The sequence below is a fragment of the Colossoma macropomum genome, unplaced genomic scaffold (genome assembly GCF_904425465.1).
Source record: "Colossoma macropomum unplaced genomic scaffold, Colossoma_macropomum, whole genome shotgun sequence".
Lineage (NCBI taxonomy): Eukaryota > Metazoa > Chordata > Actinopteri > Characiformes > Serrasalmidae > Colossoma > Colossoma macropomum.
Window position 1 is genome coordinate 18,206 of NW_023494806.1, and position 26,236 is coordinate 44,441.

A 26,236-nucleotide genomic window follows, 5' to 3' on the forward strand; every position below is an offset into this window, starting at 1 on the left:
AGCTTTATTACTGTTGGAGTTCACGCTGATTCACGCCGTTTTCTGTTTCTGTGAGGTTAGATGATAGCAGACCTGGGAAAAAGGGTTCTGTAATTACATACTGTCGATGATGTACAAGTAACCCGATGGTGATGTGCAAAAGGCTATAATCGCTGTAAATAAGTTGGGAAATAGGGGTTCACGTTCATGTTTGCAGGAGGGAGGGAGAGAGAGAGAAAGAGAGAAAGAGAGAGAGAGAGACAGAGAGAGGGAGAGAGAAAGAGGGTGAGAGAGAGAGAGAGAGAGAGAGAGAGAGAGAGAGAGAGGTAGGAAGTGAGAGAAGGAGAGGGATAGGAAGAGAGGGGAGAGAGAGAGAGAGAGAAAGAGAGAGAGTGTGAAAGACAGAGAGACAGAGAGAGAGAGAGAGACAGAGAGAGAGAGAGAGAGATTCATCTTTGAGGAAGCCGTTCTTGTTAGAATTTTCACGTTCCACCTTAAATGGTGCAGCTGTTCCATTCAGGCGCCAGAATGAACTGCTGCACCATTTAAGGTGGAACTGGAAAATGTGACTAGGAATCCAGCTTTAGCCATGTCAACTTCCTGAGGTCTGTCTACCACTGAAACACCTCGCTGCCAGCTCTAGGAGGTGTGTCCACTGTTGAAATGCCGTTGTCTGATCTAAGAACTTCTTCACAATCTTTCTTCTGCGTATCTTCTCTGTGGTTGTGGTTGGTGTAGTGTACCAGATAACACCAGTACCTGCCCAGTGGGGTCTGATTCCCGGTCTGGGTGACAGTGCTGTGCTACACTAATAAGAATCCTTGGGCAAGACTAACACTACATTGGCCCACCTTTGTAATACGAATACAAAACCTTGTAATACGAATACAAAACCTTGTAAGTGCTCAGCTAAATGCCAGAAATGTAAATGTTTTTATGGAAGCATGTCAGCATCAAAATTACGATAAACATTGCCATTTTGCATACTGCACATGTAACCCTAAGTTTGAATGTATATTTTTCACTCATCCATGCAGGTTTGGGCTCTCAAATTCAGTAATTCCACTTACATTTGTCATTTGGTGCTCTAGTATAGACATTTCATTTACACAAGTTTTAGATGCTTTGAACAGCTTTATTTAAATTAAAATGCATTTCCAGAACTGCACATTGATGCTTTATGTGATAATTCACTGATGATGTCAAATTGATAATTAAAATGTAATTTAACTCATGAATGGAGTCGTTTTGTTGAAACATCCATTTTATCCCCAGATTCAGTTTATTGGCTGATAACAGTAAATTCTTTCCTAATATGTTCCAGAAGTAGCTCGATATCCTGATGCTCTCTCATTCGTAATTCACTGTGGGTGTTCTTGGGATCATACACACAAACCTTCTCTTTCCAAACATCAGCTGAATTATTGTTCTATTTTTGTTCCAAACGAGTTATGATTTGTCTAAATGCCTATGAATAGATGAATTCTGTCCATATTTATAAGTACAGTGCCAAAAGGCATCAATTCAAAGTGGATATATGCACTATAAATATATTAAGAAACGAAAACAAAGGAGTCTGAAATCTGGTTTCACCTCACTGCAGTAGTGTAACATGAATGACAGCTGGATTATGACAGGAATTGTCAGCAAATATATTGAGAGAAAAAAGGAATAAAAGAAGGTTGTATGAAAAAGCACATCTGTGTACAGTCTGCTGTTTGTTGTTAAGAGGCTTGCCGGTCATGCACCCCAAGGTGGCGCCCAAGGTTTTGGAAGAATGTACTGGGGACATCTTAAAATGTGCTCCACACAGGGGATCATGGGTAAGTCACACCTTTGCTGTTTCCTTTTCTCTAGAAACATGTTACACTTTAAGGTGTCCCTGAATCTGTAAAGCGCTCTGGTCTACTTATGTTCTACAGTTACAGACTGTCCATCTGTATCTCTGTATAATTTAGCCCACCTTTACCTTGTTCATCAATGGTCAGGACCACCACAGAGCAGGTACTAGTTGGGTGGTGGGTCATTCTCAGCACTGCAGTAACACTGACGTGGTGGTGTGTTAGTGTGTGTTGCGCTGGTCTGAGTGGATCAGACACAGCAGTGCTGCTGGAGTTTTTAAACACTGTGTCCACTCACTGTCCACTCTATTAGACACTCATACCTTGTTGGTCCACCTTGTAGATGTAAAGTCAGAGACGATAGCTCATCTGCTGCTGCACAGTTTGTGTTGGTCATCCTCTAGTCCTTCATCAGTGGTCACAGGATGCTGCCCACAGGACGCTGTTGGCTGGATATTTTTGATTGGTGGACTATTCTCAGTCCAGCAGTGACACTGAGGTGTTTAAAAACTCCAGCTCTGCTGTGTCTGATCCACTTTTGCTAGCGTGACACACACTAAGGCCGTGTTCACATAGCAGGTAAAAGTGGCCCAAATCTGATTTTCTCACCTAATTAGATTTTTGTTTTAGGTTGTTCACATCATCTTTTTAATGTGATCTATAGCTGACATTCCTCTGAACAGTTCACACTCCTAAACTGATGCGCATGCCCTGAAGAACAATGCCTCACTTCACGTGACGCTCATCCAGAGTCAACTGTAACAGCCACTTGCTTAACCACTTTCTCCAGTTCATCGTGCTGCTTTTTTTCTTTTTTTAACTGGTTTAAATTTGAGAGGTTACAATTTTAGAAAGACAGTGAAAGTGGAACTTATCAGTCTGGTTTCTGCTTTTAAACAGCTCTGCGAAATATAAACAAGACTCACAGTATCACAGCTCATACTATGACTATCACAGAATACTACAACTCATTCAGTCGCATCACCGCAATTCAGATACACATCGGATTTCTACGTCAGAATCTCAGTCTCTTTGTACCCGAGGTCTTCAACAATGCAGGGTAGTTTGATTCCTTCATTCCTCTATAGGATATTTAACATGGGCATGTATGTATTTAACTTTCCAATGCACTGCAGAGTCTTGTTCAGAATTAAATAGCAAAATAAAATGTAATTCATAACCGTCAGAAGGTGTTTCTGATAACAGTGTCATTTTCTTCCTTTGTTGGAGTTTTGATGAAGCTGGCTGTTTAGTTTTTTATGGCATATTAAATACTGCCATACACCTCATGAAGCAGTGATATTTCATGATTTTTACTGTGGAAAAAACATGAAAACCAACCTCACACACTGTCAACAGGCGGATTGTTGCTGTTTGAAACAGTGTTTAATTACACTTAAGATTAATAATCTTCAAAATCTGTGTTGAAAGAGAGTCGCATACTGAAAGAAGGAGGAAGACACTTCCAGGTCACCGCAGAACTGTTCTGCTGTCCGTGGTGTGCACGTGAAATCCAAGCGTAGAGAGCGACCAGGCTCGGAATTTTTCGCAAGAGAATGCAAAACATTTGTAGGGGAACGAAATGTCAGTGCCTAATATTTTATACTCAACTTTAAGGCCAATATACATGCCGATTAAACACCCTGTGCAGTGCCTCCAATCACATGTGAGGAATTCAGCCATGAAAAAAGAGCCACAGGCACCTCCTGCACATTTGACTTATAAATCAAAGACTGCAATGTACCTTAAAGGAAGCTTTGTGTTTAGCTGCCCAGAATGGCTTGGATAGAGTTTAACAATGCTTTACATGAACTGATAAATGTGAAAAAATAACTAATAAACCTCTTTGTTTACTTTGCAGGTGGAGAATACAGAGACGCCCTAATGGACTCTCCACTTTTTTCAATCTTGTTCATTCATTTGAATTGATTAATAATATTAGTAATAATAATAAACATTCATTAAATCCATTATGTTGGCACTGATTTTGCCTCAGTTTATGTCAGTATTATAGTAGTTGGGATTGCTTGAATGTGGATGGAGGGAAGGAAGTCAAGACTGGGAGGGATTAACATTAACTAGATGGAGAAAATGTTAATGGAACGTTAAAGTAACATTGAAAAATCTGAACTTTTGACGCTGAGTACTGCTGGCTGCACAGAAACATTGGGAAGATGTTTTAGGGCATGCTCTACTAACTTGCACTGAATGTCCTAAGAAAGTTAAGAAAACTGGAACTGTAAACCTTTGAAGAACATTCCAGGAATGTTCAGTGGTCAGTGTATATAAAGCTGAGGTGATAATCTGGGGCAGTGGCTTTAAGAAACATGTTATGGAAGCGTTAAGAAAATGGCCTTTTTTAAGTTCAGCAACATTCTCACAACCCTAATAGAACATTATGGGAATGTTTTCACGTTCTCAGAACACTGCAAGACCACATTCCTAGAACGTTAAATTGTTGCAAATGAGGTTTAGGTAACTTGAATGTTTTGGCAACGTTAAGAAAACTGGACAGATTCATGGGGGAACATTCCAATAAAACATTCATACAACCAAAATGGAATGTTAGAGGAACGTTCAGAGAACATAATTTTAAATGTTCTCAGAATGTTCCAAGACAACGGTCCTAGAATGTTAAACTGTTGTTCCAAATATGGTTGAGGTGACTTTCTGGGAATGTTCTCATAACTGAAGAAAAAGGTTCTGAGAACATTAAGAAAACCAGACAGAATAACGTTGAGCGAACAGTCCAATGCAACGTTCCCACCACCAAAATGGAACATTAGGGGGACGTTCTGAGAACCTAATTTTGTCTGTTTGGCAGTGTGGTGCGCAGCTGCACATGCACTTTTCTTCTCTGTCCATTACTTGGTTCTTTCGGCAACATCTTTAATTTGGCTTTATTCCAAATTGTTTTTCACCACAATCTAACGATTCATGTTGAAAAAGAATGTGTTTCCATGTAGTTCGTAGCTGCAGGTGCACTTTTCATCTCATAGAATCGCCAAAGCGTCCAGGACACCTTGGTACTATGGCCCTTGGACCTCCCCATCTGCCCCCCACCCCACCTGGACAATTTAGTGATGTATTGTGAAAGCATCCCTGTAATGGTTGAAATACACCTTTTAACATTACAATAACAGCCAGTTTGATACTGGCTGATTTTGGACACATCTGTGTACTGTTACGCATCTGTTTACTAAAAAAAAATGGAAAAAAAGGTTTTGGGGCAAAATTGTACAAAACGACACATCTGTGCTATCTATATGGAAAAATACCACTTAAGTACTAAAAGCTGTAACCCTTTACTCCCCTTACTCACCAACCCCAACCACCTAAAGAAGGAAACCAAGACCAAAGTAGGACATGGCAGGCATGTTACATATCATGCACTTCAGTCATAGTGTAATTCCTCTAAAGACCAACAGAGGGAGAGCTGGTCTTATTCAAGTCAAGTCATGCGGTCTTTATTGTCATTCCTCAATATAACTTGCACACTTTAGAATGAAATGTCATTCGTCAGGTGTCAAAAATGCAAAAGCAGCACATTACATAGGATTACATAGAGCACAGTTACACAAGAGTGTGACAGTAAGAAACAAGTGCAGAATAGACAATAAATACACCAGACAATAAAATATACAACACAAAAATTACACCAGACAATAAATACACAAAACAATAAATACACCAGACAATAAATACACCAGACAATAAATACACAAAACAATAAATATACCAGACAATAAATACACCAGACAATAAATACACAAAACAATAAATACACCAGACAATAAATACACAAAACAATAAATACACCAGACAATAAATACACCAGACAATAAATACACAAAACAATAAATACACCAGACAATAAATACACAAAACAATAAATACACCAGACAATAAAATATACAACACAAAAATTACACCAGACAATAAATACACAAAACAATAAGAACAGGACACAAAGTATACAAAACTAAAAATACACCAGACAATAAATATACAAAAGAATAAATACATCAGACAATAAAATGTACAAAACAATAAATACATCAGACGGAACAACAAAACAATTTATGCAAATAGGCATACATAAATGTGTATATACACCCATACATTTATATGCAAGGATTTACATCAAAGCAGTGTGTAAGTAATGGAGGAACTAGTGTGAATGCTGTCAACTGTAAAGTGTACAGAAAGACTGACGTCTCATAGCAGCGTTCAAATCAATCAGTCAATCAATCAATCAATCAATCAATCAATCTATATCCATTTTCACTCGGAAACACATTTAGGGTGACCCACATTTTCAGTGCAGCCGAGCATTTACAACATAAAGGAATTGAAAACAAAATGAAAATGGAATTTAATCAAGTTAAACAAAAAAATGAACAGGAATGAACGAACAAATTAACGGTAAAACAAAACAAACTCTCACATGATAAAGAAAAATTAAGACAACACTTAAGAATTAAGAAGGAGAACAATGAATTCAAAACAAAATAAACCAAGTAATACATTTTCAAAATAAAGGAGAAATTAGACAAACTAAACTTTGAACAGTCCTGTAAAGGGTTTTAAAAAGTAATAACAATGAATGAATAATTAAAACAGTAGTTGAATTAAGATCAAATGAAGATTTAATCAGCCGTATAAAATAAAATAGAATAAAATAAGATTGGGGAAAATTAATAATAATACAATTAAATAAAAATGACACAAAAGTAAAACTCTACTTAAGCTGTTCCAGACTGTCTGAAGGGGGTTGGAGATTAAAAGTTTAAATGACTGAGTGACTCCAGCGAGCGAGTTTTAGAGACTCCTGTAGTGACTCCAGTTCACTGCTTCTCTGAGATAAAAACAGATGTTTCCACTTCAGTAAAAACTCTCAGTACCTGAAAGGTTATCCAGTCACTACAGCAGCTGTGATAATTACTCTTATTCATAGAGATCATCGATGAGATGAGCTGACATACAGCTAAAGAGTGATGTATAAATAAAAACCAGCCAGTGTGTTTCCCATCATGCTGCTAGTGAGGACCAGCCAATTTTATCATATAGTCTGCAGTGGCGAAAGCTGTGAGGGTCGCCAGTAATGAATCTTAAGGCAGAGTGACAGACTGAGTCCAGCAGACGGACGCATGTCTATAGGCTACATCACTGCAGTCCAGTATTGATAGTAAAGTCGCCTCCACGACTCTTTTTCTGGAAGACAAGATTCATTTCAATACAAGAATCCAAGCCTCTGTCTGATTAGTTTATTAACATGAGATTTAAATGTGAGTTTATCATCCAGCCACATGCCAAGATACTTAGACTCTGTGACTCACTCAATGCTGGATCCTGTCAGGGTTGCAATATTCATAGTACTAAAATCAATATTTGAAGATCTGAAGAACAGCATAAAAAGATGCTCCGGTACCTTCTGCCAAATGGTAGGAGGGTGAAGAGTCCATGAGAGGAGTGGTAGGGGTCGTCCACAATGCTGGCAGCCTTGTGGATGCATCACTTCTGGTAGAAGGGTGTGTGAAAACACCCCAGTGATCTATTTAGCTGTTCTCACAATCCGCTGTAGAGTCCTGTGGTCTGAGACAGTGGAGTTTTCACTCCAGACAGTGAGACAGCTGGTCAAGACACTCTATATCCCCCTGCATAATGCAGCAAGGATGGAAGGAGCAGGTTTGCTCTCTTCATCCTTTGCAGGACATGAAGTTGCTGCTGGGTTTTCTTGGTTAAGCAGGTGGGGTTGAGGTTCCAGGTAAAGTCTATGGTGATGTATTCACCAAGGAACAATCATCTCTTTCATCTTGTCAACATTAAAAGATTTATGTCTCTGCACCAGTCTGCAAGCCGCTCCACCTCCTCACTGTATGCTGACTCATCACTGTTGCTGATAAGACCCACCACTGTAGTGTCATCAGCAAACTTGAGGATGTGATTTAAGCTCTGCTTTGCAGCACTTTGAGTCAGCAGTGTGAACAGTGGGGGACTGAGCACAGTGGAACGCCGGTATTCGTTGTGTGAGGCTCAAGGTGTTCTTGTTGATCCTTACAGACTGAGGTCTCCCAGTCAGGAAGTCCAGGATCCAAATGCAGAGGGAAGTGTCCAGGCCCAGCAAGCTCAGCTTTCCAATAAGCTGCTGATGGTATGATGATGTTGAATGTTGAACTGAAGTCTGTGAACAGCATTCTCACATAGTTGTGTCTTTTGTACAGGCGGTCAGTGAGAGGTGAATGGCAGAGGATATGGCGCCCTCTGTAGACCGTTTAGACTGATACATGAACTGAAATGGATCCAGTGTGGAATGAAGACTGCTCTTTATGGGTTTCATTAAGAACTGCTCAAAACACTTAATGATGACTGGAGTGAGCACTATGGGTTGGCAGTCATTGAGGCAGAACACAGTAGATCTTTTCAGCACAGGAATGATGGTGGTTGTTCTGAAGCACTCTGGGAAAACTGACTGGCTCAGAGAGATGTTGAAGATGTCAGTTAGGACACCCACATACTGGTCAGCACATCCCTTCAGCACTTGGCCAGGTATGTTGTCAGGGCCAGCAGCATGTTGAGGGTCAACTCTGGAAAGAGTAGTCCTAACATCTACTGTCCTTCATTTTGGCACATTGACAACTGGAATATATACATTCAAACTGACAAACTGTTAAATCACAATGATGCAGAGATCAACTGAGGTTTATTTTTACAGCTTTGATTGTGGTTTACGGATGTTAAACATCTCTATTTTAAGACAAAGTGGGATAATATGTTTTATGTTTGTCTGGGAGGGATAGATCTGGATTTTGTACAATGAACAGTTAGAGAAACTTGAAAATAGCTCTTTTTTGCCTTTAAAGTGAAAGTAACTGAGTGCTTGTATCCCAGTCAAATTTTTGACCAATCAGTGAACACCCTGACGTATCATTTGGTGCACTTTGGCCGCTGCAATGTGAAACCAATCGAACCAAATGAAAACCAGATCACAAAGACCCAAATGCTGGTTCTGACTTTACATAATAAACTACACATGAAAACAGCCTAAGACATAAAAAAGAGATGAGAAAATTATGATTGTTTTAGCAAATAAAAATGTTATAAATGGAGCTCAGCAGAAAATACACCACTGATCACTGCAGTGACTTTAGTAACTTTAGTAGACACAGAGCTCCACTGTGATGATTCCTGCTTGTGTTCTAGCTGTATTTTTATCTGCCTTTCAGAATCACCAGTAAAATGAGGACAGTTGTTTTTTTCTAATCCAACATCCCTCAGATTTATACATGCACTTCAGTGGAGAGCTATTAATGACTATTTGTGTCAGGAAAATAAACAGGAAAATGTGTAATTAACAAAGAAAATAAACACCAAATAAGCATCCTGGCTCTTATAACCACCTCGCTGGTGTTCAGTTACAGACTGTATATCATCTGTTTGTGCTAGCCATCAATAGTTGCTTCATCAGTGATCAGTTTCTGACCACAGAGCTACTCTTGGCTGGATATTTCTGGGTGCTTAACCACTCACAGCCTATCAGTGACCACTGGCATCTGTAAAACTGTAGGTGTTTCTAATAAAGTGGCCAGTTAGTGGAAGTACAAGGTGAGTGTTTCTAATAAAATGGCCAGTTATTGAAAGTACAAGGTATGTGTTTCTAATAAAAACGTCATTGTACATGATTCTAATTGGTGTGATATTATTGTTCATTACTTGTTAGTTATAATAGCCTCATATCCCCAGTGCTAAAACTAAAGTAGCAAAACTTCAAACAACAAACAGTGGAGAGTGATTGACTACGTTTGGGGTTAGAGAACAGAACTGAGGAATTTGTCTGAACTACCACTTCAAGCACTTTCTTGTGCAGCTGAGAGAGATCTAAAGTTAAAATGTCTTATAAGCCTGAGGGCAATATTTATCAGAAATTTCAGAGTAAGAGGGCTGGGATTGGAACAGTTTTGTCTTTCTGAATCTGCAGAGAGCTGCTGATGTTATTTTCTGAGAGGAGCTGCAGATCCTGCACTGCTTTCTCTGCTGTTGTGAAAGATTATGGGTGCTGAGTCTCGATCTGCTGTAACATATGGGCTTCATCACAACCATGTCTCCCTCAATGACATCACCCTCTGAAACATGACCTGCAAATAATTGTCATGCTTTGGGCGAACAAGGCTTTTTAAAATTCAGCGAACTCTTTCTCCTTGTTTTTCCTGCTTTGAATCAAAACACATGTTGACTGTTTTGGGTTTTTCTTCTTTAGGTCACAGTTCAGAATCAGAATCAGCTGAACAGAAACTGTGACTTCAGAACAGCTGATGCCAAAACTATTCTGTGTTGAACATTCTTATGCAAGAAGGTTTCTTTAAAACTCAAAAAAAGTTTACTTAACTGCAGAACATCCGTGTTTCGGTAGTGACAGTTCTTCATGTTCCACACTGATTTTCAGACTTTGGGACACATTTACTTCAAAACAATGGGATCTAACTGCTCACCATGTGGCCATGAGGGACAGGGATGCAGCCTCACTTCCTTCTCTACAATGCAGGAGCGTGATTAAAACACAAACGGCTACAAACTAAAACTGTGTTTTGTTATTGACATAAAAGCATGGGACAGAATTTTAGGAAGTAAGCTTTTTTATTTAAAAACTTAGAAATACATTTTTTAATTTTACTTTTAATGGAATAAAAAATATACAGGGTTTCCCAAAAAAAACTGACATCATTTCATAGTCTAAAAACAGCCAATTCTCCCTCAAACGATCTCAAATTTTAACAAAACCAAGTTTAATTTTTAATGTTTGTTTTTCAGGGTGAAGAACGGCGTTCACTAGAAATGAAAAGGCGTTTAGTGTGTTAGAATCTGCTCGAACACAGTCAAACGAGAGCGCAGCGTGGATTTTCCAGAAAATTCAGTACAAATGCACCAACTGGAAAGCAGATTTGGACACGGCACAAACAGTTCAAAGAAGAAGGCTGTCTGTGCAGGACAAAGGGGTCTGGACGACCACCAGTATCGGAAGATAGTACATTTGTGAAGCTGTGGAATTGATTATAAAATCTACATCCCTTTGAATTTCTTGTTCGAATATTGATAAATAAATCTTGTGTTGTTCAACATGAAGCCTGTTTAATTTAGTTTGCCAGGACATGTAGTCACTCAGATATTCACATCTCAAATGATGTCAATTTTTTTGGGATACCCTGTATTACAAATGTAAAAAAAAAATTAAGAAATGAAAGTATTATTTTCAGAAGTGTGAATTTAAGGGTTAGTGTTTGGGACAGACACCTCACAACTGAAAATATCTTACAGTGTCTGAAAAAAAGGAGCATATTTACATTTATATTTATGGCATTCAGCAGACGCTCTTATCCAAAGCAACTTACAAAAAGCGCTTTGTCTATCTAGAGAAAGTATCTTTGCTAGTTAGCAATAGGTTAGAGAGAAAACCAGTCGAGCTCAGATACTGCTAGAAACAAAAAGTCCCTGTTGATACCCAGAGAAAAGAAAAAGAGTTAAACACAGAGCAGTGCAATACACTACAATGAATACTTAACTCAGTGCTCATTTAAGTGCTGTAGAAAGAGACGGTCTTCAGTCTGTGTTTGAAAACCACAAGAGACTCAGCTGTTCAGACAGACAGTGGGAGTTCATTCCATCACCTGGACCCCAGGACAGAGAAAAGTCTTGATGCTTGTGTTCCACGCATCTTGAAGGATGGCGTGTTGAGCCGAGCTGTACTTGAAGCTCGAAGGGCTCGAGATTCAGTTCGAGTTTTGACCATTGCCATTAGGTACAGAGGAGCATGTGTTGCTCCAAAATGTGTTATGTGTTAAAGGTGCTTTCACAGATGTGCAGGTTACCCACTAATACCCCCCCCCCACACACACATACCATGACAGATGCTGGATTTAGAACTTTACACTGGTAATAATCTGGACGGTCCTTTTCTTCTTTGGTCTGGAGAACATGACGTCCATTATTTCCATAAACAGTCTGGAAGGTGGACTCATTAGACCACAATACACGTTTCCACTGAGAATCAGTCCATTTCTGATGAACTTGAGCCCAGAGAAGTCGGCGGTGTTTGTGTGTGCAGAGTTCAGTCTTAACCTGCGTTTGTGGATGCAGTGACAGGTGGTGTTTATTGATCAGAGCTTGATAAAGTATTCTCGAGCCTGTATGGTGACCTCTATCACAGAAACATGCTGATTTATAAGGCAGTGCTGTCTGAGGGGTCGAATATATATCTATATATATATTATATAAAATTATCACCCTACAGAGGGTTGAATTCAAAGACACCCCAAAACTCAAAGCGAAAAAATGATGCTTCAGGCTAGTCCATTGCAGCAACTCAAAATGGTAGTTTGTATGGCCTCCACGTGCTTGTATGCATGCCTAACAACATGCTCCTAATGAGACGACACATGGTGTCCTGGGGGATCTCCTCCCAGATCTGGACCAGGGATGAGCTCCTGGACAGTCTGAAGTGCAACCTGGTGGCGTCAGATGGACCAAAACATAATGTCAGGTGAGTGGGAGGGCCAGTCAATGGTATCAATTCCTTCATCCTCTAAGAACTGCATGCATACTCTCGCCAAATGAGGCCGGGCATTGTTGTGCACCAGGAGTAACCCAGAACCCACTGCACCAGCGTAGGGTCTGACAATGGGTCCAAGGATTTCATCCCAATACCTAATAGCAGTCAGGGTGCCGTTGTCTAGCCTGTAGAGGTCTGTGTGTCCTTCCAGGGATATGCCTTCCCAGACCATCACTGACCCACCACCAAACCGGTCATGCTGAATGATGGTGCAGGCGGCATAACGTTCTTCACGGTGTCTCCAAACCCTGTCACGTCTGTCACATGTGCTCAGGTGAAACCTGCTCTCATCTGTAAAAAGCACAGGGTGCCAATGGCAGATCTGTAAATTCTGGTGTTCTATGGCAAATACTAGTCAAGCTCTACTGTGCTGGGCAGTGAGCACGGGGCCCACTACAGGACATCGGGCCCTCAGGCCACCCTCATGAAGCCTGTTTCTGATTGTTTGGTCAGACACATTCACATCATTGGCCTGCTGGAGTTCATTTTGGGGCTCTGGCAGTGCTCATCATGTTCCTCCTTGCACAAAGGAGCAGATACCGGTCCTGCTGAGGGGTTAAGGACCTTCTATGGCCTTGTCCAGCTCTCCTAGAGTAACTGCATGTCTCCTGGAATCTCCTCCATACTCTTAAGACTGTGCTGGGAGACACAGTAAACCTTCAGGAGTTGGACAACCTGTGCAACCTCTGTAGGGCCCAGGTACCGCACCATGGTGCTGTTAGTGACGCTGACCCAAGCCAACTGCAGACCTAGTGAAAAATCAGTCAGAAAAGATGAGGAGGGACAAAATGTCAATGGCCTCCACCTATTCGTCTCATTGTTGCTCCTCTAGTGCACCTGTTGTTAATTTCATTAACACCAAAGCTGCTGAAACTGATTAACAACCCCCTCGCTAATTAACTGACCAGATCAATATCCGAAAAGTTGAATTGAGTTTCCTGTAATTTTTTGAGGACTGTATGTATATATATATATATATATATATATATATATTTATATTATACAAACTTATGGAGTTCATGCAGCTCAAGTGCACACTGTCATTAAAGCAAAAGAGGGATACACCACCAAATACTAAGAAATTCTTAAATTTATGTTAAAATTTCAAAGGTTATATGTATAAATATATATATATATATATATATATATATGTACGTGTGTGTATGTATACACACACACACATGCACACACACTAGTGTGTTCAAGAAACACACATGTTTATTCTGGGTTATTTGTTCTAAGCAGATATTCTCAGGGTTTATTCTGATAAAAACTGGTATTCTGAAGTGTGGGATTAGCCCGCTCACTGTTTTTATGCCTGTTTGTGCCTTACATGTAAAACCCCAATTCCAAAAAATTTGGGATGCTGCGTAAAATGTAAATACATGTAAATAAAAACAGAATGCAATGATTTGCAAATCTCATAGACCCATATTTTATTCACAATAGAACATTGAACACATATCAGATGTTGAAAGTGAAGATCACAAGCATCCGATATTGACCGTCAGCCTTGCCCCTTGCATACAGGGATTTCTCCAGATTCCCTGAATCTTTTGATGAAATTATGTACTGTAGATGGAGGGATATCCAAAGTCGCAATTTTACGCTGATCAACATTTTTTCTGAAATTGTTCCGCAATTTTTAGACACAGTTTTTCTCAGATTGGTGAACCTCTGACCATCTTTGCTTCTGAGAGACTCCGCCTCTCTAAAATGCTCTTTTTATACTCAGTCATGTGAGTTAGTTGCAAATTGCTTCTCCAGCTGTTTTTTTATTAGTACTACTTACTTTTCCAGCCTTTTGCTGCCATCAAGTTCTAAATGAGTTAATGTTTTTTGTTTTCATGAAATGGTAAAATGTCCCACTTTCAACATCTGATATGTGTTCTATGTTCTATTGTGAATAAAATATGGGTCTATAAGATTTGCAAATGATTGCATTCTGGTTTTATTTACATTTATTTATATTTTACACAGCATCCCAACTTTTTTGGAATTGGGTTGTATATAAAGTGCCTTGGTAAGGTCTTCCAGAACAACGTCAATGTCTTTTCTCACAGGTTTCACAAGTTTCTGGAGCTGTTCTGTATGGATGGAATACGGCTCTTCCAGAAGATGTTGCCTGAGACATCTCAGGGAGCCTCATGTCTCTGTTACCTTCTGTCTCTTCCTCTTAGTGAGGCTGTAACAGTTCAACCTGCCGGAGTCTCTGCTGCTCTGTTAACCCTGTAAACTGTAATCAGTCTCTCTTTACACAACTCACTCTCTGTGTGTTTCTTTTTCTTTGCCGAGTTTAACAGCTGCCCATATTTGCGTCTAATACTGGTCCTCATCTGCCTTGATTGGGTGCCACTGCTCACCAGTTTTCTGGACCGGTTTGACCACCAAGGAGCTTCTCGCTGTACAACGCTGGATGGGTTTCCCTTTTGAGTCTTGATTCTTCCTCTTGCTCTTAGGGAGTTTTTCTTGCCTCTGTTGACACTGGCGACACTCATGGGGGCTCAGACCCACATTTTTTTGTAAAGCTGCTTTGTGACAACACCTGCTGTAAAAAGCGCTATATAAATAAACTTTGACTTGGTTGTCTCCTGCAGTACACCTTTAGATTAGATTAGATACTTTTATTGTTTTCACAGCCTGTGCCATTCATACACTGTTCTGGGACATACAAGATCAGATATTTGAAAAATTATATACATTTAGGTAAACACTATCAAGACAAACGAAATACAAGCAATAAGATCTATGCATAAGAAGCACATTTAAACACATGAGGCCTACACATATAGATCAGTTACTCTCTTTGACAGCAAACTTTAACACCTGTCTGGAAGCTCCTGCCGTCGCTGTGTTTCTCCACTTGTTTATTCAGCTTTTCCTGTAATTTCTCACTCGTCTGTGCGTATTATAATGCACTGTATATAATAATGCACAAGGCCTTAAATGAATAACAATGAATTCATACAGCACATTTGGAGAAGTGAAGCAGACACAGCTGTGCTGAATGAACAGTAATGACTGTTTGCCTGTTGGAGGTTCAGCCTTCTTTCTGCACAAGCGGCTAACATTGCTGTGTCTCTCAGTCCTCGTCATGCCTGCATTATGTTAATTAATCTATAGTGACTGTGTTTTTCGCTCTCTGGCTGAAATAAAGCCTGTTTATCTGGTCTAATTAAGCCTCAGGATAGACACTCATAATGAAACCTTTCACTCACTGCGTTCTTCTAGAGCAGCGCCATTTACACAATTCACACTAAACTAAAACAGGAATAAAGTTATTCTGTTATTGGGAATATGTTGAATTGCCATCCATGTCAATCCATGTATCTTCATTTCAACCCATTTCCGCTTTGAAATTTAAAAATGGATAGCGATAAAAACTTTTCTTTTTTTATCTTAGTCCCTCAGAACAAACAAGGATTGTGCTTAATGCACTCTAACCAAGAACGTTTTTACTTTACAATTCCATCATTAACAATAAAATGGGAAACACGATGGACAAAATATTTTCATATCTCATTTCATCGCCACCGAGATCATATCCACCGAGATGGTAGCTGAGAGTGATTTTCCAACTGCAGTTCAGAGGCTTCTTGGTCTGGCCGTTTAGGTGACGCTACATCACAGCTAGAATGAGAGTTTGGATGATGCTGCACTGCAGCTATGAGGCTGCCTGGGCTGGTGATGTTCAGCTGCAGGAAAACACTCCCGCTTTGCAGCTGAGGACGTTTTCGGCCTTCAAGGCTTCCAGGGCCGGCTGCCTGTTGGACGCACTATGATTGTGGAGTGAGACTTTCCCTGCGGCTAAGGACTCTTTTTGGTCTGGGTAAGTGCCTCTATACTGTGGTCATCATCATGCCCCCTCATTAGCTGTTGGAAATGTAGAGTTGTGTGTGTGTTTTGTGTTGTTTATTGTTGATTATATATTTTGTTATTTTGTGATCTTTCTGTACAGCGTTGGGTTTGAGAAAGGAACTTATTCTTATTACTTCTATCTTTACTCCCACATTTCTGCCAGTCTGGCTCAAACGGGTTACACTGAAATGCTCAGCCACGAGTAACTGCTCACTTCACAAAGACCACCACTGAAGAAGAGGACAGTAGATGATGACCTTGTAGGCAGCGGCCAGATGAGTGCGAGTTATTGTTTTTAACAGACAGATTAGACTTCAGCACCTAAAAATACTGACTGGATTGTCTGGATCACAACAAATATTCACCACAAATCAACATAAATAAGCTTTTTAAAAACACAACAAAATGATATAATAATAATAATAATAATTATAATAATAATATTAATAATGACAAACATGCACAACGTTTAAAGATTCTTATAAACGTTCATGTTCAGGTTTGTCCATCCAGACATTTTATAAAGTCAAATAAGACACAAACTCATTGATAAAGTTCTTAAGTTCTTCAGTTTTCAGCTCACTTTTACTCAACGATGTGTTCAAGAGCGACAGCCATAAAATTAAAATATGCCTAATCTTCACCATCACATATTAGTGAGACTGTAGAATATAAAGATAATAAAACAACGACTAATAAACACTTATTCCTGCTGTGTTTGGATGTAATTCATGTTGCTCTTCTGCACAAACATATTAATACTTTTCACTGATATTTAGTGGGACATTATGTGTCGTAAACGTGTTGTGATCTGTGTGGTCAGTTAGTTCTCTCTGAGCTGCTCTCCATAAAACCATCACCAAAGCGTCAGCGGGAAAAAAACAATCACGACTGACAGTCGAGAACATCCTGTACGTGTTTCTAGCTGCAAAAAAACAGATTTTTGGAAAAGTTTGTAAAGTTCCTGGACGACCTGTTTAAAGACCTGTGCAGTGACTGAAATGACCCACAGTCAGGACTTGGTTTGAGGGGCGAACGCAACCAGTGAAAAAACAAAAAGACAGAATTATCCTGTAATCGTCACCTGTCTCCTTTTGGATTATTATAACTGAACTTATTTTGATTTAATAGCCTGATGGTCATTTATTTGCAGTGTAAGTCATATTAATTATTTGTCATTAAACATTTTGACGATCGTCTCTTGTCGCGGCTCCAGCGGTGAATCTCTGGTCTTTAACTCTCGGCTCTGAGTTATTTTCTCGCCTCGTTCTCTGTTCAGATACTTGTGTCTCCCCCTGTTGGTCACCTCTGTGTGGCAATGAAACAACATTTTACAACAACAAAAACATTTTAATATTTTGTCTGTTGTGTTTCCCATTTTGCTGTTAAGAAAGAAAATCAGGAATTTCAAAATGAAAAGAAGCTAAGAATTCATTATTTAAACACATGTTTTACATGAAACAATGCGTTTTTGTTTTGAGAGACTAAAAAAAGAAAAATATGTTTTTTCTTTATCTGATTTTTAAATTGCACAGAAACAGAAGATACACAGACTGACACTTTTTTAATAAATCTGTTGGCTAAAAACTGATATATTTCAGAGCTGATACATAATCAATAATGTAATATGCTACTAGTTTGCCAGCAGCCTGTGGCCTAACGCCTAACACTCCAGTGTGAACAGATCTGAGGAGTGATCTGCTAAATAAACACAGAAGCCAACACTAATAAACACGAATGCACAGGACCAGCTTTTAAATCATCTCAAACATTTCAGCTTCAAAGGTTAGAACCTGTTTAAAAAACTGATTAATTTATTCAAAATGTATTCAACACATACTAGTCATAAGAGGGAATTACTATTTCCCAAAAATATTTGCATAATTAAACAGTTCAGATGTAAACAAAGTGGTTCAGAGTGGTTTGGTGTGAAACGCTCTGTTCTAGATAAACTTACCGAGTCAGAGCTGTTCACAGTGGTGGTGATAGGAACCAGACGTCCACCTCTAAAAGCTCCATTATACATGCAGGGCGCTGTGAGGCAAAATAGTCCCCAAAGAAAACTTATTATTTCAGATTTTCCACTATTTTCCATCATCAACATTCCATATAAACTCAGAAGACTCGTGTAGGTTCACTGGTGGTTCTGGATAGTAAATAAAACGGCTGTGTTTGTGTTGTAGTCATGGCGACCCCTGGTTCCCATCACCACCACTGTAAAGACATCTGAACCATTTCACACCAAACCACTCTGAATCACTCTGATTACAACTCACACACTGAGTTATGGGGGAATTTAAAAAATCAGTGGAATTCCCTTTACATATTTGGGAGGGCATATTCTCAATACACAGAGGCCCATTCAGCCTACAGCTCTTTAGCCCCGCCCATTCAGCTTACAGCACTTTAGCTCCACCCATTCAGCTTACAGCTCTTTAGACCCGCCCATTCAGCCTACAGCACTTTAGCCCCGCCCATTCAGCCTACAACTCTTTAGCCCCGCCCATTCAGCTACAACTCTTTAGCCCCGCCCATTCAGCCTACAACTCTTTAGCCCCGCCCATTCAGCTTACAGCTCTTTAGACCCGCCCATTCAGCCTACAGGTCTTTAGCCCCGCCCGTTCAGCCTACAGCCAATCACATCAAAGCTCATTTACATATATATATATACATATAAAGGTACAGTAACAGAATCAGCCTGTTTAACTGTGGGGGATAAAGTGAGGCTGAAAAACAATCATGTAGAAATTAATGATGACTGTTTTTTCGCACAGATGTTTTAAGCGGATGTCAGACAGAAACACAACGACATAAAACATCATCAACACGGCGACTGTCCTCTGAACTTAACGAGCTTCTTAGTAAAACAGCATAAATACACTTTCACATAAACAAGCCCGCCGCGTGAACACAGCGCGGCGCTTCAGCTCTTTGTCAGGGGCGGAACTTGAGTTCCTCTTAAGGTGGACCGGAGAGAAAAGTTTGAAAGGTGACACAACGTCACAGAAAACACGAGCTCGCTGCAACAGGTGGCTTGTTTCGCAGCGTGTAGGGACGCGTGGAGCTCGGCGCGCGCGTTCTGCGGCGTTGAGACGAAACGAAAGTAGTTCAGAGGATAAAAGGTTTCAGAGCCACCTTAAAGAGAGCTGTATGGCAGTCAGGAGAGGGAGAGAAGTGGAGGAGGAGAGGAGAGGGTTAGGAGGAGCTCGGTGGGTGGGGATAACCCTTTAGGAGAGAGAGAGAGAGAGAGAAAATATTAAAAAATCACGTGTTTGAAGATCAAAGGAGATCCGCTTTGAGGCGCTGGAGAGAGAGAGAGAGAGAGAGAGAGAGAGAGAGAGAGAGAGAGAGAGAGAGAGAGCAGTGCAGTTAGAGCAGAGCAGTGCGAGTGTCCAGGCTGCAATGCTGAAATAAACACCACCGTGGAGGTTTATTTGGGTTTTTGTCTCTTTTTTTCCACCAAAACGTGCCTTTTTTCTTATCTGATCACAGAATCGTCGCTTTCGACGGAAAAACCGCGGCAATCTTGGAAATTATGCTCCGCTCCGCGCTGATCCGACCGGCGAGATGATGATGAAGCGTGCCCCGGCTGGGTCGCTCTCAGGCGGCCACGCTTGGCCGCTGCTCCCGCTGCTGGCGCTGGTGCTCCTGCCGGGCTCCGCCTGGGCCAAAGACACGGCCTTCGTGGAAGTGGTTCTGTTCGAGTCGAGCCCCAGCGGGGATTACACCACCTACACCACCGGCCTGCAGGGACGCTTCTCCAGAGCCGGAGCCACCATCAGCGCCGAGGGAGAGATAGTACAAGTGGGTGCATTAAAAACTTCTCCACGAGCTCTTCTTTATGCTCTCCAGCCTGAGCTGCGGCTCTCTTTGCTGTCTTTGCTTCGGGTCGGTTCTGTAGAGCTTTAGCGCCGCTGGCCTGGCTCGAGGCGCGGAGCAAACTCGCGCAAAATGGCCTCGCGTTAAAAAAACACACAGAAGGTTGAGCACGCTCACTTTAATGCATGCTGAAGAAAAAAGTTTGAGCTTAAGTTACAGAGAAGAAAGCAAACGCGCTGAAAACTGCAAAACAAACTTTTCTTCTGCAAAGTGAGTCATTTTTGCAGGACAGAAGTTTCCAAGCGGGCTTGATTTCTTTGTTGTTTTCTTCCAGTAACTTCAGCAAAGACTCTCCAGCAGAAGATGCGGGACTGAGTGCGCTGAGCTGCTACACTTGCTTTGAGAGTTAAAGAGGTTCCCACATTTGTACAGTTATGTTTATGAACATGTAGAGAGCTGTGTTTGGCCTGAGCTGCTGGTTTGAGTGTCCACTCGGGTCTAAATGTGGACTTACATGTTGGTCTTCAGTAAAAGAGCTGATTTTTTGGACTTTAGCTGCTACAGCAGGTTTTAGTTGGAGCTCGTGGTGTTGGAGCTGGACGTGCTGCCCACGTTCTCCACTGTTCTCTGCCCGCTCTGCAGTAACGTGGTGCCTTTTATTGACTCGTTTGGTGCACAGAGCTGCAAATCTGGCTTAAAAAAAGTACGAAATGCCGCCCAATAAATCAGCCGAGCTGAAACGGAGAGGCTCTGCTTCAAACTCGGAGAAGATCAGGTGTGTTTTTTAGCTTTTGCTCCTGTGGTTCGATGAGTCTCGAGAGCTGTGTGACGGTTTGGTGGAGATATATGGCGTTACAGTGTTACTGAACCCTCTCAGGTGTGCGGAGCAGGACTCGTGTTTCAGATCAGAGCAGAGTTTGGAAATGATCATAAATCTGAACAGGCTTTTAGTCTTTCTGCTCCATAGATCATTCTGGAGTAAACGTGCAGTAAACGTGCAGTAAACGTGCAGTATGTGTGAAATAAACATGAAATAAATATAGAGTAGCTGTGGAGAACATGACATGCAGCACGTGTAGTAAACATAAGATATAAACATGTGTAATAAACATGAGGTAACGTAGTAAATGTGTGTTGAATAAGAGAATGTAGTAAACGTGCGATAATGTAATACGTGTGTAGTAAAGTTAATGTTTAGTGAATGTGAGGTAATCTGTAGTAAATGTGTAGTAAACATGAGTGTATGTATGTATTGTATAAGTAACGAATGTGGGGTTAGGGGTTAGTAAATGCGTCGTGAACGTTATGCTAAATGTTGTAAACGTTGGACAAATGTAAGGTAAATGTGTAAACGTGGGGCAAATGGGGTAAATGTGGTATAATCGTGAAGCAATGTGAGGACAATCTGTCAAACATGTACATATGAAGTAGATGCGATGGAAGTAAACGTGGAGTAAATGTAAGCATGGATTAATGTGAGGTAAGTGTGGGTAAATCTAACCCTGGGGTAGATGTGCGTTAACCATGCGAATGTATGTGTAAACGTGGCGTGTGTGTGACAAACGTCATAAATCTGAGGTAAATGTAAATGTATGGTAAATATAACATAAACCTGTGGTAAATATGGTAAATGTGAGGTAAATGTCTGATAAATGTGAGGTAAATGTGAGTGTGTGATGAATGTGAGGTAAATACGTTAAACATGAGGCAAACGCGAGGTAGATCTGAACACAAGGTAAACGTGACAAACGTGAGGTAAACGTGATAAACGTGTGGTAAAGATGAGGTAAACACGTTGCCGTGCTGTGAGAGGGGTCCTGCACGTGAGGCGCAGTGTTCAGGACTGATTGATTATTTTGAGGCCACTCTGCTTCAGCTGAAGTCAGTAGATGTATTGAAATAGGGTCTAATTGCAGCTCTGTGAACAGCCCCACGGTCGCCCGGCTGGAAGGAGCCTCTTTGAAGCCTGTACAGTCTCTTTGTTTAGGCAGCCTCTCGACCTCGTGCGGTTGAAAGGAGAAAAATGAGAAATGTAGGGTAGGTTTTATATTTACACTGTATTTACGCCGTATACACCCAGCGTACTTCCGTCCTCAGAACTTTCACCAGTCTGCTTGTAATAAGCCTATATCATATTCATCAAAATGGCAAGCGGTCATCATCGTTTCTTTCCAGTGGCCGTGGTGTAGGTGGCAGGCTCTGGAAGGGGCAGGATGAGGTATTTAGCGGTCGAGATATTTAGACTAGCCGTCTGTGTATTTAGCATGGACTGTTTGGCACTGGGCTTAAACCACATAGAGATGCGAGACCACAGCTATACATTGAAAAGCCACAGTCATTTAGGTTTGCTTTAGCTTCAGACAGAGTTTGGCCTCCGAGGCCAGACGGCTGCTCGTCTCCAGTGGCTTTTTTCACCATATGTGTTACAGCGAGGCGTATAGAGAGTGTCCTGAACCCGTCCTGCAGTAAAAGTGTTGTTTTATTGAAGTGAAAGTGTTGTTTTATTGAAGTGAGATAATGACTCAAAGTAAAAGAACCTTTCCAAAATTACCAACTTGACTAGAAGCAGCTCAAAAATTGGCTTCTTTTCCTTTTCGAATTTCCCGTTCCACCTTAAATGGCACAGTTTGTTATGTTCAGCTGCATCATTTAAGGTGGAACGGAAAATAAGAATAAGTAGCTGGCGAGTAAGAAGCTGTATAGGCAGTGAAATTCGTTGGGCTGTGTTCTTCTCTTTTTGGGCTAAAAAGCAAGTAAACAAAACTATTTCAGAAGGAAACAGGAGGAAAGATCGAACAGTAGATAAATGAATTAAAATAAGATATAAAAACAAGCTGCCAACAGAACAGCTACGTATTACAGTAGTTTATTCAGATACTGTACGCTCGTTGTTGTTGTTGTTGTTTCCAGGCTTCTGAATCTGTCTTTATTAAGATTCATGCAGGTGTTCAGTGTTAAAATGTCCATCATGCACTCAGAACAGTATCGTAACAGAGTTTATCACCAAAATGATAATATATCCTCGTATCGTCTCTGTTCAGAGAAGAGCAGGAAACAACCTAATAAGTTTTGTTTTTTGCTAAATAATTAAAAAATATTTAAGCAAGTTTTTTAAATAAAAGCAACACATATTTTCTGTAAATGAAAACAGAAACTTTGTTGCAGCTCCTACAATTTATCACCAACTCAGCCGAAAGCAGAGTGAGTGCAAATGTGGCAGTTTACCCCACAGGCGGGGTTAACTTCAACAAAGTGGGGGTTGGGGGGGTGTAACAGGGTGTGTGTTTGGGGTGTAACAGAGTATGTGGGGGGGTGTAACAGAGTGTGTGGGGGATGTGTAACAGAGTGTGTGGAGGGTGTGTAGTAGGGGTGTGTAACAGAGTGTGTTGGGGTGTGAAACAGAGTTTGTGGGGGACGTGTAACAGTGTGTGGAGGGTGTGTAGTAGGGGTGTGTAACAGAGTGTGTTGGGGTGTGTAACAGAGTGTGTGGAGGGTGTGTAGTAGGGGTGTGTAACAGAGTGTGTTGGGGTGTGAAACAGTGTGTGGGGGATGTGTAACAGAGTGTGTGGGGGGTGTGTAGTAGGGGTGTGTAACAGAGTGTGTGGGGGTGTATAACAGAGTGTGTGTGGGGGTGTATAACAGAGTGTGTGGGGGATGTGTAACAGAGTGTTTGGGGGTGTGTAGTAGGGGTGTGTAACAGAGTGTGTGTGGGGGTGTATAACAGAGTGTGTGGGGGATGTGTAACAGAGTGTGTGAGGGGTGTGTAGTAGGGGTGTGTAACAGAGTGTGTGGGGGTGTATAACAGAGTGTGTGTGGGGGTGTATAACAGAGTGTGTGTGGGGGTGTATGACAGAGTGTGTGGGGGATGTGTAACAGAGTGTGTGGGGGTGTGTAGTAGGGGTGTGTAACAGAGTGTGTGGGGGGTGTATAACAGAATGTGTGGGGGATGTGTAACAGAGTGTGTGGGGGTGTGTAGTAGGGGTGTGTAACAGAGTGTGTGGGGGGTGTATAACAGAGTGTGTGTGGGGGGTGTATAACAGAGTGTGTGGGGGATGTGTAACAGAGTGTGTGTGTGGGTGTATAACAGAGTGTGTGGGGGGTGTAACAAAGTGTGTGTTGGGATGTGTAACAGAGTGTGTGTAGGGGGTGTATAACAGAGTGTGTGGGGGGTGTAACAGAGTGTGTGGGGGTGTGTAACAGAGTGTGTGTGTGGGGTGTAACAGAGTGTGTGGGGGGTGTAGTAGGCGTGTATAACAGAGTGTGTGTGGGGTGTGTAACAGAGTGTGGTGGGTTGTGTAACAGAGTGTGTGGGGGTGTAACAGAGTGTGTGGGGGGTGTAGTAGGGGTGTGTAACAGAGTGTGTTGGGGTGTGTAACAGTGTGGTGGGGTGAGTAACAGAGTGTGTAGGGGTGTATAACAGAGTGTGTGGGGTGTGTAACAGAGTGTGTGGGGGTGTATAACAGAGTGTGTGGGGGTGTATAACAGAGTGTGTGTGTGGGGTGTATAACAGAGTGTGTGGGGGTGTAACAGTGTTTGGGGGTGTATAACAGTGTGTGTGTGGGGTGTATAACAGAGTGTGTGGGGGTGTGTAACAGAGTGTGTGTGGGGGTGTATAACAGAGTGTGTGTGTGGGGTGTATAACAGAGTGTGTGGGGGGTGTATAACAGAGTGTGTGGGGGTGTATAACAGAGTGTGTGTGTGGGGGTGTATAACAGAGTGTGTGGGGTGTGTAACAGAGTGTGTGGGGGGTGTATAACAGAGTGTGTGGGGTGTAACAGAGTGTGTGGGGGGTGTAACAGAGTGTGTGGGGGGTGTATAACAGAGTGTGTGTGGGGGGTGTAACAGAGTGTGTGTGGGGGTGTAACAGAGTGTGTGTGTGGGGGGGTGTAACAGAGTGTGTGTGTAACAGAGTGTGTGGGGGGGTGTAACAGAGTGTGTGGGGGGGTGTAACAGAGTGTGTGTGTGGGGGGTATAACAGAGTGTGTGGGGGGTGTAACAGAGTGTGTGGGGGTGTATGACAGAGTGTGAGGGATGTGTAACAGAGTGTGTGGGGGGGTGTAACAGAGTGTGTGGGGGGTGTAACAGAGTGTGTGGGGGGTGTAACAGAGTGTGTGGGGGGTGTAACAGAGTGTGTGGGGGGTGTAACAGAGTGTGTGTGGGGGGGTGTAACAGTGTGTGTGTTGGGGTGTAACAGAGTGTGTGGGGGGTGTAACAGAGTGTGTGGGGGGTGTAACACAGTGTGTGTGTTGGGTTGTAACAGAGTGTGTGGGGGGTGTAACAGAGTGTGTGGGGGGGTGTAACAGAGTGTGTGTGTTGGGGTGTAACAGAGTGTGTGGGGGGTGTAACAGAGTGTGTGTGGGGGTGTAACAGAGTGTGTGTGTGGGGGGTGTAACAGAGTGTGTGAGGGATGTGTAACAGAGTGTGTGTGTTGGGGTGTAACAGAGTGTGTGGGGGGTGTAACAGAGTGTGTGTGTTGGGGTGTATAACAGAGTGTGTGGGGGGTGTAACAGAGTGTGTGTGGGGGTGTAACAGAGTGTGTGGGGGGTGTAACAGAGTGTGTGTGTGTGGGGTGTAACAGAGTGTGTGAGGGTGTGATAACAGAGTGTGTGTGTTGGGGGTGTAACAGAGTGTGTGGGGGGTGTAACAGAGTGTGTGGGGGGTGTATAACAGAGTGTGTGGGGGGTGTAACAGAGTGTGTGGGGGGTGTAACAGAGTGTGTGGGGGGTGTAACAGAGTGTGTGTAAACAGTGTGTGGGGGTGTAACAGAGTGTGTGGGGTGTGTAACAGAGTGTGTGTGTGGGGTGTGTAACAGTGTGTGGGGGGTGTATAACAGAGTGTGTGTGTGGGGTGTATAACAGAGTGTGTGGGGGGGTGTAACAGAGTGTGTGTGGGGGTGTAACAGAGTGTGTGGGGGGTGTAACAGAGTGTGTGGGGGGTGTAACAGAGTGTGTGGGGGGTGTAACAGAGTGTGTGTGTTGGGGTGTAACAGAGTGTGTGAGGGATGTGTAACAGAGTGTGTGTGTTGGGGTGTAACAGAGTGTGTGGGGGGTGTAACAGAGTGTGTGTGTTGGGGTGTAACAGAGTGTGTGGGGGGTGTAACAGAGTGTGTGGGGGTGTAACAGAGTGTGTGGGGGGT

General features: G+C 41.9%; 1 protein-coding gene across 1 annotated transcript in view; it reads left to right on the forward strand.

Annotated features, from left to right (window-relative positions):
- Positions 1 to 272: 272 nt before the first annotated feature.
- Positions 273 to 26,236, forward strand: part of znrf3 (zinc and ring finger 3) — a 117,075-nt gene continuing 91,111 nt past the window's right edge. Inside the window, exons 1-2 of the mRNA XM_036598344.1 lie at positions 273 to 305; positions 19,516 to 20,085. Coding sequence (XP_036454237.1) covers positions 19,849 to 20,085 — 237 coding nt within the window. The 5' untranslated portion in view covers positions 273 to 305; positions 19,516 to 19,848. The remainder of the gene's footprint in view (positions 306 to 19,515; positions 20,086 to 26,236) is intronic.